We start from the raw sequence: 18,488 nt of genomic DNA, 5'->3' as shown, positions 1-18,488 counted from the left end.
GATTGATACTGGGCACTCACCAAGGTGACGTGGAACTGTTTTAACAAGGCAGCATAAGATGAGCAAACAGAGGACACGCTGTGGTCTAGAAAGCCACATAAAAGCTCAAGTACTTGCCTGAAAGCCATGTTATAGATAGAAGATATCCAATCATCCAACTTTCATGTTGAAGACAGATTTTTCCAAAAGCTGCCCTGCGAACAACGGAATTAGACTGAGAAGCATAAAATATGCTGATGGATTTTCCATTACACCGTGCAGCTCATCTCTATTTAACAGTTCAGATTATTTTAGTCCTTGTGGAGTCCATCTTCACTACACGTAGCATGTACAGAGGAATTAATAAGATTCATAGAATTAATCTGGTTTTATCTGATACTGGCAGTACCTTCTTGTTTGGACTGTTTCTTTGCAAAAAGTTGCTAGATTGAAAATCAATATGCAGTTTGATTATTTTTTTCTTTAATTATCTCTGAATGGCATTTGGCTTTTGTGCACGCGCAAATAAAGAAGCTTGATTTCAGAGGAGACTGCATTTTTCAGTTATCTGGATAGTACTTAGTAACAGATGAAGTAGTTCTTTCCTGGCTAATCATAATTCCATATATATATTGAGAAACTTTCCTGTGTTTACAGTATTGCAGAAGATTTGTCTGAATGCAAAACTGTAAAGAGACAGAAGGATATCTACTTCTTTACTTGTATCAGCATTAAATGAGGTGTATAAAATACTAAAAGATCATGTTAATTTAGTAGATAGCTCACTATACACTGTAATATGTTGGAGAGTACTCTGTTGGGACTATGCCACGTGCCAGTAAATACATGGATTGATATTTTTACTATTATGATCCTTTTAGTTTAGGAAGAGCAGCATAGATAGAACTCTGGATTTTCCTTCTTTAGTGCAGCTTGTATTGTGCACCATACATAAAAACGTCCGTCACGTTTTGGTTCAACATTTTGTATCATCTCCTTGCTCACCATAGAAATATTTTTTCCTAGGCACTGTGAATCCTACCAAATGTTGTTGTCCTTTTGCGCTGAAAATGGCAGCCTGCCAGCTTCTCCTGGAGGTTACCACTTTCCTTCGAGAGACCTTTCCATACATGCCTAGGCCACGTCCTGAGCCTCTTGTGGTAAGTGGGCAATAGAAACAGGAGAGGGAGATGTGCCAGCAAAGTCACTGTGCTCTGTGCCTTTCTGAGGAGAGATAGGCTGGGGTAACTCAAGGGAATGTCTGATGCAGAGGGAAAGGAGCCATTGTCTGTTAGGAAGATGGGCATGGCACATCAAATGAGCTGATTAAAAAGATAAGACTAGGGAAGCAGAATATGTGTTGGAAGTCCAAGAAAGTTTCAAAGTAGAGAAAGCAGCAGATGGATTGAGAAACTGTTTGGAGGACCTGAGAGTGCAACAAATGACAGTTCAAGTGCAAAATAGCTGATTAGGAGTGTCAGCTGACACTCAACAGGACAGTTAGCAGAAAGGGGAGAAGATGGTTTGTAGAGCATTTGCAGAAGTTTAGAGCTTGCACTTCTTTGTCATAGTTGCAGTTTTTTTGTTGTCTTATCAATAGAATTGAAGGAACTAAGGCAAGAAAGGAAAGAAGCAAAGAACGAACAAAACTTCCGTGAGCCTAAGGGAGACACAGGAAAATATTAGCATGAGTAATAAGCTAAGCATTTGTTAAGGTGACAGCTAATTTTCTGAATGGCAGAACCTCGTAATTTCTAGCGGCTCATTCTTATGTGGATTTTCTTATGTCAGTTAATGAGTTTAACATCACCTTCAACCTGTTGTTTCACAAAATATACAGGCTGTCTTCTGTCAAGTTATGTTGGAAGTGGCCAGCAAATTCAGAGATGATGAACGTAGAATGTCAGATAAGCAGTATGATCTTTTAAACTTAATTTCCTCAGGAAATCAGACTACGTTTTTTGAAGAAAGAGTGAAAAGTCAGATTTCTAAGAGAAGCACAAAGGATTTAGCCCTACTGTTGTTCTTTTTGTTAATGAATGACTAGGACCAAATTTTGCTGATAACAGCAAATTTGTTCTTGAAAGGGTGATGGCTCAGCATTGTTGTAGTTAGGGTTTGAGACTGATTTCAAAGGCTGTAGCTGAACTATGAAGAAGTGACTCAGCCCCCAGGTATGTAAGAATGGCAGTAGTAAAAAGCAGAGAGAAATTCAGCATGAGTCTTCGTAAACACCTTGTTGATATTTTTGCTACGTAAGAAATGACTACATCCAAAAGTAGGGTAATACCACAATTTTGGATTCATCTCAGCAAAGTAGCTGTCTTAAAACTAAGAATATGGTAGATAATGAGGATCAATAGAAATATGTACTTTTGTGTGATGCGCTAAGAAAATGTCTTTCATTCTGTCATTTAATTTTGTGGGAGCAGCAGTTTCCAATGCGTACACGTTGACAAACAGCAGTGAGGAGTCATGTGTTTAAACACTTCAAGGGGGATAACTCTGACCGTACTGTAGGAATGTATCTGTAGTGCTGTTGTGGCTTGGGTTCAGATTTGTTGAGGATAAAAGCTCATGATCTGTTGCCTAAAACTGTTTGTGTTGGATAACTTTTTAAGCTTGGAAATTTTGAATGCCAAATACACTACAAACCATTACTATAGCTATATATTATATCCCAGGTTTTGTTGTTGAGCAAAGTCAAAATATTTCCCTTATTCTAATCAACTGTTAGCTTTGCTGATAGTCGTTTATGTTCATTTTCCACACAGCTGCAAAGCTGACTGGAGATTGTTTGGGGCCTTCCACTGGCATGAAATAGACTAGCAACAGCTAACCCATTTCAACACACTCAGTCTAGAATATGTTCGACAAAACTCTTCTTTTTCCCCCTAACCAGCTCTTAAAGTAAAAGATTTTGTCATGTTCCAGGTAGTTCCCAGGAACTTCAGTAGGAGTTTGTATAGAAATTCCAGTAAGAGACCTCTTGAGCCTACGTAATTTTATCCAGAAATAAGTAGTCATCTGAACCATTCTTCCTGAAGTTTCTATGGTTGTAGTGGAAAAAGATGGTGATTCAAACTGGTTGCACATCTGTGTGGTCTACATGCTGCCAACAGGATCTGGAGAGCTGTAGGCTACGTCTGGACCCTGAGATGGACCGGCACAGGTATGAAAGAAAAATCAGCTTTGCTGGGGTTCTGGATGAAAATGAAGATTCAAAGGATTCCCTGCACAGCAGCAGCCACACCCTCAAATCTGAGGCTGGCTTCGAGGAGAAAAAAGGTTTGTTGGCACAACAAGGCTTGTGTATTCTTCAGGCTTGTGAAGTGGCGCTTGATTTTATGTTTTCATTTGCATAGACTGTGTTAAAAAGCAGGAGGCCATGGAGTCATGTGGCTCTGAATCATTTCTGAGATGCTTTTTGCCTTCAGGTTTCAAAATATCGAATGTGAGAAGCAAAGATATTAAATTTTACAAAGCACTGCTATGACTGAAACCAATTGAGAGCACTGCAAGATTTATAGAAAGGAGGATGTTTTACATGAAATTGTATCTCAGTGCAATGCTGTTAGAAGCATCACTATTTGATACACTTCATAAATAAAGATCAAAGGTGGTTTTATTTGTTTCTTATTCTGATTACATTTTATTTTATTTTATTATATAAACCAGAGATAGGAGGGAATATTGGGATCTTTCTGTGAAAATCTGTACTGGTTTGGAAGTCATGGCATCTCATGGAATTAGTGGGTGATCACTTGATCTCTTGAATTCTTTGCTACCACATGAAAAAAACACACATATGTGGCTTTTGATGGCTAGCAGATTAATGTGACCAACATACTGTATACTGTACAAGCAAACCTCAAGCTCACTGTGTTTGCTGAGAAAAGCAGATTGTTTCCATTTTTAAGCCATCTCATGCAAAACTCACGTACTATCTGATGGTACAAGTGTTGCAATACAATATACAGTCATTATTTCTATTTGCAATTAGAAACTAAACTGCCAGGAGTCACCTGTAAGTGATTTTCCCTCAAACACATTTTCTGGAAGAACTATTTAATCCTGTCTTATAAAGGCCATTTAAAGACGCAGATGTTTGAATGATAATTTTGATAATTGTTTCAAAAGTATAAATGTTTTACAATTACTTGAAAAGGATGAAGTCTGTGGCTGGTTGTCCTCTAGGATCTGTACTGTGTATTGATGATTGAGGCGCTTTTATTCGCTTCAGAGGGCTTTGGACAAAGTCTTTGTTATCTTCAGCTGTAACCCTGCCATAATTACTGTAGAAAGTATTAGAAGCATTTCTAAGATTCACGGAGTGTACGGTTGCCTCCAAATTTGTGTGTCACCTGGGACAGTTACTTCTGTAAACACAGCTAGGGACTTTTTTCTAAGAAAGGTCAGGTGAGCTAAATTCCTGCTTAACCTAGTGTTTTGTACCCCTGACGTAATGGCAGCTCAGAGATGCACACCGACCTACAGTCTATCTCATAATCTAACTCAGTGGGATCAGATGTCTCCTAACTATTTAGATGAGGAAATGTTTTGGGTTTTTTGAAGGTAGCTGTGTAATTCCGTGAAGACACTTTTCAGCCTCTCAGGCAGCAGTCTCATTAATGACAGAATGCTTACAAGCGTGTGGTGCTGCTGGAAAATTCTGATGGCCATTCTACAACTATCTCATTTTCCTTAGAAACAGTACTGACTGAGGTGTAACTCCGTGTGTTACCGTGCTGCAGGCGTACTGTAGAATTGAAATTTTTTAAAAAAGATAATTGACTTTGTTTAAATGATTTTTCCTGCAGTTTTAGATTTTGTTTTTTTCCAATTTTCCCTTCTCTGTAATCTGTCCTGTAATATTCTTTACTAAAGCTACTTAACTACATTTTAGAGATGAGAAAGGTGATAAAAGTAAGAAGGCCGACCCCTAAATATATGCTGGCAAGAAATGAATTTGAAGTGTCTGGAATCTAAATAAATGCACGATAATGTTTTAGTTAAAAACTACAATAATTATGTTCTTTTCCTGGCCATAGCATTTTCTTCTGGGGATCTACCTGGGCCACAAAAGATGCAGAGGCATCTTTTGTAATCTGTGCATTTCTAGATAAGAAAATGTTGTTGTTTGACTATAACTAAATTTTTTTTTGCCTGCAGAGGCAGGTCTCCTTATCTCTACCTATCTGATAAGTACTAATCTGCTTCCTTTCACTTACTCTGGAGTGTTAAAAAACTTTGTTCTCATTGCTCACCCCAGGCATGACTTATCAGCTAATCCAAAAGCTTCGGGTTTACTGTCTAGAATCTGCTCCAGGTAGGTCTGAAATATAGACACTAAAGCTAGGTAGATGCAGGCTCTCACTGTGTCATACATTCTGTTTAGGCACTAACGCGGTATTCTACAAAATTCGGTTACAAGAGCTAAAGTAGTTTGGTGTTTGTGTGAACTGAGCAGCTGTATAGAGATTATCTGAGCAAAATTCAACCAGTAACAATTGCTAAGAAACTCAGCGTGATCACTTGGAGGGAGATTCTCTGGTCACTCAACAGTGATTTGTCCAGCTGATCCGTGACGACTGAACAATAGCTGTCAGAACCTATCCTGTCTTCGGCCAGGGTGTTAGTCACTGGAATTGGAGTGGGAGTTGGGTTCTGGAGGAATTAGGAGCATTCTCAGCAGGAAAGGTATGTCTGTTTTATTTCTCGAAGCCAAAATACAATTCATTTGAAATATTTTCTTACCCACGGTATCCAAAAAAACCTGTATCCTGTTCATTCTCAACAAGACTCCAAAAGAGTGATCAATCACACATGGCCCTGCCTGATTAGATCTGCAGTAAAATGACTGAGTGTTGCAACATTTGGACTGACATACTGCCATGTACTGCCTTTGAACTAAGAGGAGAACGAAAGTGCAAACGGTTGGTGCTTTGAACATTGAACCATTTCATGTCTGTGCTCATCAAAAATGCAGAGTGTTAATGGATGTTGTTAATGCCTGAAAGCTGCTGATTTGTCTGAAGGAGAGGATCTACGTGCTCCTGTTTCCTCTAAAGCATTCTAATGATGAAGAGTAACATGCAGAGACACGGATTTATGCAAATCTTACTTCAAAGAAGTCGTGTGTGCTAACTTCATGAAGCAGACTACCCTTCTGCAATCACGTGTGCTGTATGAATAGTTGATTCTACTGCAGATTTCAGTGGGTTTTACAGAACCCAGGCCCACAAGAAAATAGGTTTTTCCATGGTGCCTTGTTCATGCTTGGGATTCAGCCATCTATCCCTAGCAAGAAGTGATTCTGCACTAATGAAGACCCCAGGGCCTGGCAAAGAAAACTGCAATTTACATCCATTGGACAGATTCTGTTTCCTGGCAGGAATTGATTCAAAGTGGTGTGAATCGTAGTTTTTCCTTGTCCACTTTTTGGGTTTTTGTTAGAGCAGCTGACTCTACTTGCTGGTGGTTGAAGAAGGGCTAGTTCCAAATACAGACAAGGCCTGAGGTGAGGTACCAGGTCTACAGGAAAAGAGGTGCAGAACACATTTCCTTAAACTTTTACTGCCTGATTGACAGAGCTGCATTGGCGGTGGCTTTGGAGGGAGCCTCTGGCCCTACATTTCTTGGTAGAATTAAAAATGCTGCAATACAGGCTGGCAGCAAAAGGTTGGGAGGGTGGGGTGGGCCAGGATATATTTCTTTTCTAAAATGGGGAAAAATTAAGGGGAAAAAAGTCCTCTTTTATTCTTTTAATACAGTTCCCAGCAGGAAGATCAGGATAGGAGGCTCCCGCTTGCTCCAGATTAAAGGAACCCGCAGTTTCCGGGTGAAGAAGGGGGGTTCCCTTTCCAGCATTCGCCGGGCCGGCAGCCTAAAGAGCACCAAGTTATCACGGCAGGACTCAGAGTCTGAGAATGAGGAGCTGCAGCTGTCCCACAGCAGGGACACTGTCACTGATATAGGTAACTTAGATGAGTGGGTGGAAAGGGAGGGGATGAGTAGGCAGGTCCTAAACTCTTGACGTGATTGCAGCAGAGCTAGAAACAACAGACCCCCACCCCAACAGGCTAGGAAAAATCTAGAGTCCTTTTCATGGACTGCCGGAAGTAGGGCCTGGGTAGAATATGGTTCAAATCCTGCCGCCGAAGGCTTGGCTGCAGGGTCAGCTCCATGTGCAGACTGTCCATTCAGAGCTCCGTGTTACAGCATGAACTCTTGGAATGCTGGTGTCTGCCAGCTGAATGCATGCTGTCTTTAGGGGAGCACATGCACATGTGTATATGCACATACACACCCCCCTAAATCATATGATATAAAGAATAAGGTCATATGCACATATGATATTTTATTGTCTATATTAACAGATAGGATATATATATATATGTTTGAACATGTGCTTCATATTTATGTAGTACATGATATCATAAGCATGCCATATGGCATGTAGTATATATATATATACCTATATGTAGAACATAACATGTGCGTGCTACATACTATATTTCTACATATTGGCATATACATATACTTTACAGTTTACAGTTGCCTTCCTTAGTTTTCATAAAGATGAATCTCAGTATATGCATGTTATGGAAACCAAATACGCATCCTGTCAGAAGAAATCTCCATCACAGTTGAATTTAAGGGACTCTCTCTATTAGAGTTGTTAACGAAAAGCTAAGGTTTGGATCCATTTAGAGTGGAAACGGCATCCCAAGCTGAATAGTCATTTTTATGTTGATCAGAGGATGTTTTATTAAGGAAACATGGAGAGTATGGAGAGTAGCATTGCCTGTTCTGTAGTCTTTGGAAAATCAGAGTTCATTTAAAGAGGAGAAAGAAAGGATTAAGTAGAGTTCATCTCCAGTCATCCCTTAACAGTACTGTTAGTATTATAGAAAACCCACAGGTAATGAAATGGCTGCAGGAAACACAGGGATCAGTGCTGTTCCCACATAAATCTCTCCTTTGCCTGAATTCTCTAGAACTAGTATGCTAGAATCAGGATTTTTTTCCCCTTTCATCCCCGTAATGTTAGCAGTTTCCATGGGCATTTAGCAGTTACGTGGCCCACTGGTGCTTCCAGTTGGATGCCACTTCTGGTTGGATTTTTTTTTTTTTTTGATGTTTTTAATCACAGAGCCCAGTCAATGCAGATCACTAAACCAACCATTTATAGCATCTGAATGGTGCGAAGAAGTTCTTCCTGATGCTTTTTTTTTTATTTCCTCCTCCCTTTGCGCTAAAGAAAATATGTGGGGAGGGAGCAGTTTGCTACTGACAAAGATGGCCTGTGAGACGTTGACGTCTGAATTGTAATTGTCAAACCACCATGATACCAACACTGGGGAGGGGTGTCCAAATGCAGTTTTTCAGTGTGGCATATTCAGTGTACTGTGGTCTGTTTCCACAAGGCTTGCCTGGCTTACAAGTGCTGTCCCTAGGCTTTAAGCATATAGGAAGCAATAAAAACAACCACCTTTGGATATTTTTCTTTTGAAGAAGGGAGCCCGTGGAGCGCGAGCGAACCTAGCATTGAGCCAGAGGTGCTGAGCAGCACAGGCACAGAGGAGAACTATCATCGGAACATGTCATGGCTGCATGTAAGTATGGGTCATTGACCATGTTTTCCAAGCTCAGTCCTCAGTCCCTGGACTACCTTACTTCTCTGTCACTTCTCTGTTGCTGGTAGTGGTTACATGTCAACTGGAAAATCCACTGTACTAAGCTGAGTATGTAGACGTGGAAGTGTGTACTGAGTGATGAATTAATAGAGTATAAAGTCATCTCCCTACCTAGCAGCTTAGGATAAAACATGATGCCTTTACTCAGTGTGGGAGGATGTGTGGACTGTTAAACACGAAGCATGAAATGAAGGGAAGTTGAGCTATTTTTCTCACTTGGTTCGATTATCCTGCTTAGGAGAAAGGACAATTTAAAAAATCACCTGTTCAAGTTAATGCCACAGATGTACCAGTATCACTTAAGAACTTTCTCATTTTTGTTTGTTGGAAAGAAAGTGTGGGTGGGTGTTAGTTAAAACTGCAGCGAAGCAAAAACCTGCTTTCCTTGGCAGTCATGCAAACCACTCAAAAGGATCATTGGTTTCAGTTTCTTCTCTGCATGCACCAACATTTCCTTTACGGCAGCCCTATACAATGTCCTCACTGTGTGTAACTACAAGTTACAGTGCACCCAGGGCTCAGTAGAGGCTATACAGTGCTGATCAGATTCATCATTCATGCATTCATACAGCACTAGTGACTTGAGTTATCCCTGATTGACCCCAAAATAAAGCAGTACCAGAACAAGTAAGCAAAGACAACAATCCCAAATATGCTGCTGAGATTTGTCTTAAATTAAGCTCCTGACCTTTCAAAAGCCTAAATATTTGAGAGTGGAGAGTAATGTGCCTGCCTTACCTGAGAGAGTGGGCAGACCGCAGCTGCAGAGGTATTAAATGCATGGAAAGTGTGGGATAGCCTCCTTCTGGTAGTTCTAGGTATTTCCACATTAGGTTGTACGATGAAGAGAGAGGTTTATAAAGGCCAATTATGATGTACAGTGTGAACAGCTTGCAGATGCCCCAGTGTTTCCCCTGAAATACTACAAACTGTCTGGTGTTGTCTGTGACTTGAAGACCTATGTACAAACTGCTGCTGGACTGAACTCTCTTCCTCCAGGAATGAATCCTCTGAGGTACAACCAGAGAGCAGTCACTGAATTGCAGAGGAAGGTTGCTTTTAATTGATTAGTTTGGAGTCTACAGCAAAGTTGCTATAGTGTGTTGCTACAGCAAAGCAGGGCTTAGTAGAGCAAAATGCCCGGATATTTACTCTGTTTCTTAGATTGATTTTGCAGCTCTCTGCTGCCATATGGCATCACCACTAGAAATAGTAGCTGAGCCAGCTAACATAAAGTTAGGCTGGATTGGGCCTACCCAAGCACAGCAAGGCAAGTATACCTACCACATAACCACTGGCAGAGCTAATTACTACTTGAGAGTATATTGAGACATTTCATTTCCCTTTCCTTGAAGGAAACTAACTCCTGAACCTAGTGGGTTTGCAGCTTTGATGGTGATTGAGTAGTTAACTGTTTCCAGTCTAAGTCTTCCTCTCAGACTGGTGATAGAATAGCTTTTCTGTGACCTGAGAGTTCACTGTTTTCCTCAACCATGATCTTGCCACCAGCCAAACATATGCATCTACAGCAGCTCTCTTCCTTTGTCTGCTTTGTTAATGCCAACGTTTATTTAGCTGTGCCTAGCCAGTTCATAAACTACTTGCAGGTGTGTCAGCACAGGTAGGCTTACCTTTTCAAAAAGCTATGTTGAGCATCTTGCCTTGCCAGCTAGGCTGTGAATATCAGCTTGCCGTCCCCATCGCTGGCTGCATATGCTATGCAGCATGACTCTATAGATAACTATCCAATTTTATTCCTTTCAAGGTTATGATCCTCTTATGCAATCAGCAAAGTTTCATATGTACTCACATTGACTACTGTCACCCACACTGCTACCTCCATCATAGCCGGTCCTGCGCTCGCCTTGTCCGTGCCATCAAACTCCTCTATGGAGACACAGTGGACTCTCTTCGAGAAAACAGCACATTGAACAGTGTGGCAAGAGGCAAAAAGCAAAAAGAAGTGAGTAAATGGAAAATCTATTATATTTTTATGTTTTTTTCTTTTGTTTTGTTCTCTGGGCAAGGCATAATCTTCAAGGACTGCATAATGTATCCAAATAATGTTCTTTCATGAGAAAAGGAACACAGCACTTTCCTAAACATAGTCCTTCTGCAAAAAGTTATGAAGTCATTTAGCATTATGGAAGGAATGTAAACTGTATTGTTCAGGAAGAATCTTGGCTGCTGATAAGGATGTTAAAATGCCTATAGCCTGACCTTAAATGTACTGTTCTTTTATGAGATCTGTTTATCAGCCCCTGGAGTCTCATTCCTTTTTTCCTGTTCCTTCTTGTCTGTTAATAAGAATCATTCTTGGAATTCTGGTAAAACCTTGCAAGATTTCCTTTAGATCTGAGATTTCTGCTCTTTTCCAATAACTGTATGCATTGGTCTTTAATATTACAATCTCTTTAGTGAGATGCTTTTAATGATCATCTCTGCAAGACAGTCACAAAAGCTTGTGCCTTTTTAGGCATATGCGCAGTGCCTTTAACTTCACTGAAAGTACATGTGTTGGTTCAGCAAAATACCCACAGAGCTACCGAATGAATAAAGTAAGTATCTGGTAAATACCTATATAGCCTCGACCACAAAAGACAGACATTCTTCTGAATATTTGTAATGGCAGAAATCATCCTGCTACTTAGCAGTAACAGCAAAAGTGAAAGTGTTCATGAAACTCTCATCAAGATTTGAGTTGGGTAGAGCGGCTCTCATCTGCATAAGTGGAAATGAAAGACTATAAGAATAATTTTGAAAGTTTCTTTATCAACTGGTGGATTGTGTGTTTCCTGTCAAGTTAGAAGGGTATTTTTATGGAACAAAGCACAGGGAAGATTACATGAGGTAATGATTCTGCTTTCCTGGAAAGAATAACTCCCATATGTTTCCTCTGGCATAGAAAAGCAGTGTATAAATTAGATATTAAGAAATAGAGGCAGTCGTTTCCTCCACGGAAAGCAGGCGTGAGATGAGCTGGCAGTGTTCATGAAAAGTAGCAAAAGAACACTGCGCAATGCTGTATATTGTTTCATCTCCAACTGCAAAGCAGTATGACACAAATTTAATCATGGGGCTTGTGAGCCCCCTGAAAAATGAGAGATCCTGTTTTAATCAGCAGGCTACCAGCTTGAGGAAAAAAATCTGTGGAAACAGCATTCTGGGAAAGTTCTTGATATTGTGAACAAAGAGCATGAACAGGCCTTGTCACTGTCATTGGCATTGGCAATCTGCTAGAGACAACAATCAGGCAGGCACGAGCTGAAGTCTTAAAATGAGTTGTCACATGTTTTCTGCAGAAAGTAAATGTAGCTGAGAGAGGAATAAGTGTTGTACACAGCAAACGTTTCAGTTGGGAATTTTTGGGAAAGCTGTGGCTTTTGTACCACTTCTGTGTTTAAAATACTGTTCACCTAAAATACACGTGTCACCTATGAAGATTACACAAGGAACATTCACAGTCCTCATTCGGTTTATTGTCATCTTCAAGCTTTTATTGAGAAAAGCAGTGTTAAAAAGAGAACAAAATGGGATGTCATCTCACTGATACTAGGCCTGTTGCTAGCACAGGAAAGGGCTTGGTGCTGCCCCTCTGGTACTGGGCAGCTTCTAGTGTATGGAAATTCGTATGTGATCTCTCTTTCCAAACTTCAGGAAATCAAAATGAGAACACTTTCTTATTTTTTCTTCTTTCTTTTTCAGTGCTCAGACAAGTCATGCCTCAGAACTCCCTCTCTAAAAAAGAGAGTGATTGATATCAACTTGGAAGGAAAGAAGGACTCTGGAATGTTAAAATACATTAGGCACCAGGTACTGACTAGGCTAGGCCATACACTGGTTGGGGAGGTTGCTACACAGATGTTGGGTCAAGCTGCAACAAGAAAGAAAATGTGTACGGATCATGAAGCCCGTGTGGTGGAAAGAACTGTTGTTCTTGAGTGTGGATTAGTTCAGACTTGCATATTTTTATCAGATCAATAATGCTAAATTTAAGCTTTTTAGGGGAACTCTTGGCAAAGAATCCTTTGAAGATGTAGGTCCATTAAATGTTAATCAAAATCCATGGCTTCCCATAGTGATAAATGCATCAAGACTGGGGACACAAAAAATAAAACAGAAGAAAAAAACAAGAATACATTTAGATGTAACCTGTCAGTGTACAGGAAGTTTCCTTTGTTCTTTCTTGTTCAGTATTCTTGAAGAAGCAATGAACAATTCTTGGTTGTCTATGAAATTTTCATGGATTGACATCAGTGTTTGTGCACCATCTTGGAAGAGTTGTCCTTTCCTCTTGCCCTCTTTATCCATGTTTTGTGACCTAAGTGACTAGCAGCAGACTCAACTGCTGGTTTAGTGTAGGTTGAAAGGTAATGTTCTTCTGTGGAACATTATCTGGAATGACAGAAACTAAAAGCTATCAGGCAGATAAAGTGCTGTCCAAAACTAGGGTAATTTTTAAAAATGCAAGGCCTTGTTCACTGAAGACAGATGGCACAGCTCAGCTGTAGGTCATGACACTTTTATTTTTAAATATTTTTACAGGTTATGAGCCTTTCCCCTGCACCTTTGTCACTGCTAATCAAGGCAGCTCCTGTCCTCACTGAGGAAATGTATGGGGACATCCATCCTGCGGCTTGGGAGCTCCTGCTCAGTGTGGATGAGCACATGGCTGGAGCAGCAGGTAAGGGAACAAAACCAGTCAGTGTATTTAGCCAGACAACTAAACTCACGGCAGGTTACAAGGCCTTGCAAGACAGCTCTCTAGTGGAGGAGGTCTTCATGACATCAAGGGTTTCGTTAGGGCTATTTGGTTTTCACAGACCTTCCTGTGCTTTTGTGCTCTATACAAAGGAGGTGGTCAGAAGGTCCAGGCAGACAATCTGCACAGCCCTGTTTACGGCCAACAAGCAGAGAAAAACAGAACTGGTAATTTGTGTTTAGCAGGATTTCTATGCAGAGGAAATACAGCAATATAATCAATCCAGAGTTTGCTCAAGTATGTTGCCTTTGTTTTTCTTTCATTAAGCTGTTTCTGTCTTGACCAGAGACCAGGCAAGGTCAACTCTTTACAAGGATAGATAACGGCAGGACAAGGGGAAGTGGTTTTTAGTTGAAGGAGGGAAGATTTAGGTTGGATATCAAGGGGAACTTCTTCATGGGGAGAGTGGTGAGATGGTGGAACAGGCTGCCCGGAGAGGTTGTGGATGCCCCGTCCCTGCAGGTGTTCAAGGCCAGGTTGGATGGGGCCCTGAGCAACGTGGTCTGGTATTAAATGGGGAGGTTGGTGGTCCTGCATGCAGCATGGATGTTGGAGCTTGACGATCCTTGAAGTCCCTTCCAATCTGGGCCATTCTATGATTCTATGATTCTGTGTTTCAAGGTTAACCCAGCACAGTTCTTTTCAGTGCCTCAGGTGCCCACCAAGCCACTCTCTCACTCCTCAGCAAGGGGAGAAAGTAAGAGGGGAAAAATCAAGGTCAAAATAAGGACAGAGAGAGATTGCTAACCTGTCACAAGCAAACAGACTTAACTTGGGTAAAATTACTTTACTTCATTGATAATTAATAACATAGTATAGTGACTACCAAGAAGAAAATAAAACCACCTTCTCTATCACCACCTTCCTTCCAAGCTCAACTTCACTCATGACTTTTCTACATTCTGCTACTCTCTGAACAGTGCAGGGGGAAGAGGAATGGAGCTGTACTAAGTTCAAAATCCTTTGCTGCTCCTTCCTTTTCACCCTTTTCCCATATTTCTGCACTGGATCCCTTCTGTGGCAATATTCTTTCATGAACTATTCTAGCATGGGCCCTTCCCACGGGCTGCAGTTCAAGAACTGCTCCAGAATGGGTCTATATAATAGGCTGAGTTCTTTTAGGAATGGACTGCTCCAGCACAGCTCCCCCATGGGCTGCAGTTCCTGCCAGAATACCTGTTCCAGCATGGGCTCCTCTCCACAGGCCGCAGATCTTTGTAGGATGCTGCTTTTGTGTGGGCTCCCCATGGGCTGCAGTTTCCTTTAGCATGTATCCATCTGCTGCAGTGTGGGGTTCTCCATGAGCTGCAATGTGTATATTGCTCTGATGTGGTACACCATGGACTGCAGGAGGACAGCATGTGCCACCATTGTCTTCTCCATGGGTTGCAGGGCATCTTCTCCAGTACCTGGAACATCTCCTCCCTTCCTTCTTCACTGACCTTGGTGTCTGCAGGCTTGTTTTTCTCACTCATTTCTCTTGCAGATGCTGCACAGGATTTTTTACCCTTTCTTAAACGCATGTGCACAGAGGCATGACCAGCTCATTGGTTCAGCTTTAGCCAGCAGCTATAGTCCCGATCTTTGAGCTATCTAGAAATGTCCAGCATGGGGGGTGGCCCTGGTCTCTCTTCTCACAGAGGCCATCTTGGAGACCCCCTGCTACAGACACTATGAAAACCCAATGCACTGGACCAAATGTGCAAACAGGAAGAGTGGAGCAAAATAAAGAAAAAAAGCAAGCTGCCTGAGGCTGCACTTCTTTCCCCCCACTTCAGACTGCTTTTTAGGAAAATAATTTGACTACTGTTTTTTCTTTATCAGAACCCTACTAAGACTCCTCTTTCTGAGGAGTGCTATTTGCCTGCCCCTCCAGTGCAGCCTGTTAGATGCATCTTCCTCTTCTTCCTCTTCCTCGAGGGAGGATTGAAATCCACCTGAGAGACTGTAGTAGCTGTTTAGTATGGAGTGATTTCAGCCCTGGCATGATTTACATTCTATCAAGGTCAAACGTGAACGTTCCCAATGTTGCTATCCGCAAGCTGGATGAAAGGAAATCGTGTGTTGGTGTACAACAGCACCATCTACTGGCTCCTTTCCAGGCTGAATCTCTTATTTGGGGTTTTGGAAACCTTTCATTGTGAACTCTCGGTTTCAAATCAGTCCTGCTAAGACTTGATGTAGTTAAAACACCAAAGAGTAGAAAGGTTCTCTCTGCTGGTGAAGCAGGAGGGACTGTACAGATCTGAAGCAGGATGTTGTAGCAGAACTGGAAGCCTCTGCAGTGCAAGGCAGTACCTAAGAAGTCAAAGATCAGCCTTGTTTTCTGCATGTGTTCAGATTGCCTTCTGTCAGTACAGCTCTCATGCCTGGCACCTTCTAAGTAAGTGTTGAGGTGAACACGATGGTAATTGTTCTTTTTCTACTGTGGAAGAATTACTCCCAAAGAGAAATAATCTCCAGTGATCTTTGCTCAGCTACTGGTCAAAGAAGCCGTGAGTACTCGCACACACCAACCAGCCACAGCAGCACTGTTCTCTTGCTTCCTGCTCAGTGCCCCTTGGATATACACCTAAATTAATTGGCCTCCATAGGGCTGGAGTTGTTCTGTTTGTATTCAGATATGCTCTAATGAAACAACAGTGGGTCACCTCAACTTCTATTCTGTTGTCTTCCATTGTGACCTTGCTGTTTGTCTCCCAGTTCTTAGCAGCACTGTTTTCTCTTGTAGGCAGATTGTAACCACTGCAGTTATGTAAGAACCATTCTTTTTGTTTCTATCCCATGGAAACTGACGTGTGGGTCTTCTACTGAGCCACTTGCTCCTGCTCTGAGGGAAAGGCTGAGTTGTTAAACAAGCCTTTACCAATCATCACAGGAAGCAATCAGAAGTGAAACTTGAGAAAGCCAAGCTGAGTTAGTCTTGTTATTTCAAGAGATGCTTCTTATTTTATATCAGTTGTGACTGAGTGTTAGTAAGAAGGGCAGAGCTATGTTTTGTTTTAAAAGTAGGTTTGACAGAATTTCTTACATGCATAATGCTGTGTGGCTCCAAAGGATAGAATCATAGACATTTTTGTTTCATGGTCCAGTACAAGTTTTGCTAAGCTTAGTAAACTGCTGATCTCAATTTTGGAATCAGAGTTTCTTTCTGGTTAGGGTTTGTACAGCTGCATTTTTTCCTGCCAAGTAAACACATTAATAAGGGAAACAGAAGATCAGATGTTCTCTCTCTGCAGCTGCCATGTTCCTGCTATGTGCTGTGAAAGTGCCAGAGGCTGTTTCTGACATGCTGATGTCCGAATTTCACCACCCGGAGACAGTGCAAAGACTGAATGCCATTCTCAAATTTCACACGCTCTGGAGGTTTCGGTATCAAGTCTGGCCTAGGATGGAAGAAGGAGCTCAACAGATTTTTAAGGTAGATAGAATACGTGAAACACAATGTTACCGTTTGTGGCTTGTCTTGTAGGATAGATGTGTTATGACATGCTAACATGAAATTGCCTCAAAATCTGTTTAGGAAAAAATGGTCATCTCATTCATACTTAGGTATAGGTGGTGTTGGAACTCCTGTATAAAATGGGAAGAGTATACTGGGGAACACATAATGAGGTCAAGAAAAACAGATAAAGAAAGAGATCTGTCAATGTGGTCTTACTTTATAGTGAGGTACTCTTTAATTAGCACTTAGCACTACAGGCATTAATATTTGTGTGCTGTAACAAACTTTGTGGTTTTGTTTAGATCCCTCCTCCAAGTATAAACTTCACTTTGCCTTCTCCTGTTCTGGGGATGCCCTCTGTGCCAATGTTTGATCCTCCCTGGGTCCCTCAGTGCAGTGGGAGCGTGCAAGATCCCATCAATGAAGACCAGTCGGTAAGCAAAGATGTCATGAGAGCGAGCATTATAGTTTCTCAGTAAGGGCCTGGGCGAAACTGAAGCCTGAAGGTGCAGACTCAACTCTTAGGTTTTCTTGTTGTCCTTAGCTGGAGAAGATCTAGTGAATACATTGTCCATGTAGGGCACAGAATATTCTATGTGGACATAAGATTTTTCTGTCTGTTTGATCAAGGAGATGCTGTGCTGTACATCATATGCCCACAGGAGACAGTAACTCAGATCTTAGGAGCACAGTTGCTATCTCTCCAAAGGATAAGTTCACTCAAACTGTTTTCCAGTCTTCTGTCCTGTTTTGTGTGGTGTCACAGAAGAGGCTTATTATAGATGTAGCTCCTGGTGCATCTGTTCAGCTAGTACAAGTTTGATTTGTATTTAGAAACTGAGTTGCTGAATATCATTAAGGACCCTGGTGGAACACACAGAATATGTGTATCATAACTAACAGTGTCGAGTTATGTCTCTTCTCTCTTCTTCCTAACAGAAGTCATTTTCAGCCAGAGCAGTGTCTCGTTCCCATCAGCGAGCAGAGCACATCCTGAAGAACCTGCAGCAGGAGGAAGAGAAGAAGCGCTTGGGTCGGGAAGCCAGTCTCATCACTGCTATCCCCATCACTCAGGAGGCCTGCTATGAGCCAACCTGCACACCAAGCTCAGAGCAGGAAGAAGAAGGTGTGCCGCAGGGCCAGAAACTGCCTTCCAGGAAACTGAGAGCACCTGCTACCAACATACAGCATAGCTTAGGGATGTGATGTCCAAGAAAAACCCGTTGTTAGTAGTAGCAAAGTCCCTGCTTTGGTATGGTTACCACTTTAGAGACTGGACAAGTACTAGCACTGAATCATTTTAATATCTCTAGAAAGGTGGTGAACAACCACTGGATCTAGATACGTCTTGGAGACGTGTGCAGAATTTGCAGTTCTCAGTAAAACTAAGAACCTAGAACTAAGAACTTCTGAAGAACTAAGAAACTAGGAACAAAGATGGGTAATAGGATGTACATAAAGAGAGGAATATAGACACCTCAGTTAAAATATGACTCACCAAGTCACCGCGCACTTACGGATCAGTGCTTAGCTGCTTCCCAAAGCATGAGTAAAGTACTTACCTGATCTTCATAAGTCTTAAGTTGTTCTGAGTGTTACCTGA

General features: G+C 41.5%; 1 protein-coding gene across 1 annotated transcript in view; it reads left to right on the top strand.

Moving 5' to 3' along the window:
* The window catches only part of UNC80 (unc-80 homolog, NALCN channel complex subunit), a 119,809-nt gene that overhangs the window by 53,490 nt on the left and 47,831 nt on the right, over positions 1-18,488 (top strand). Inside the window, exons 25-34 of the mRNA XM_031554277.1 lie at positions 1,006-1,139; positions 3,102-3,267; positions 6,753-6,956; positions 8,497-8,597; positions 10,444-10,641; positions 12,384-12,491; positions 13,224-13,362; positions 16,680-16,861; positions 17,188-17,319; positions 17,825-18,011. Of these exons, the coding sequence (XP_031410137.1) occupies positions 1,006-1,139; positions 3,102-3,267; positions 6,753-6,956; positions 8,497-8,597; positions 10,444-10,641; positions 12,384-12,491; positions 13,224-13,362; positions 16,680-16,861; positions 17,188-17,319; positions 17,825-18,011 (1,551 nt within the window). The remainder of the gene's footprint in view (positions 1-1,005; positions 1,140-3,101; positions 3,268-6,752; positions 6,957-8,496; positions 8,598-10,443; positions 10,642-12,383; positions 12,492-13,223; positions 13,363-16,679; positions 16,862-17,187; positions 17,320-17,824; positions 18,012-18,488) is intronic.

Source organism: Meleagris gallopavo, chromosome 7, assembly GCF_000146605.3.
Source record: "Meleagris gallopavo isolate NT-WF06-2002-E0010 breed Aviagen turkey brand Nicholas breeding stock chromosome 7, Turkey_5.1, whole genome shotgun sequence".
NCBI classification, from domain to species: domain Eukaryota; kingdom Metazoa; phylum Chordata; class Aves; order Galliformes; family Phasianidae; genus Meleagris; species Meleagris gallopavo.
The sequence above is the reverse complement of the archived record's forward strand: the minus strand, read 5'-3'. Positions and strand labels throughout refer to the sequence as shown.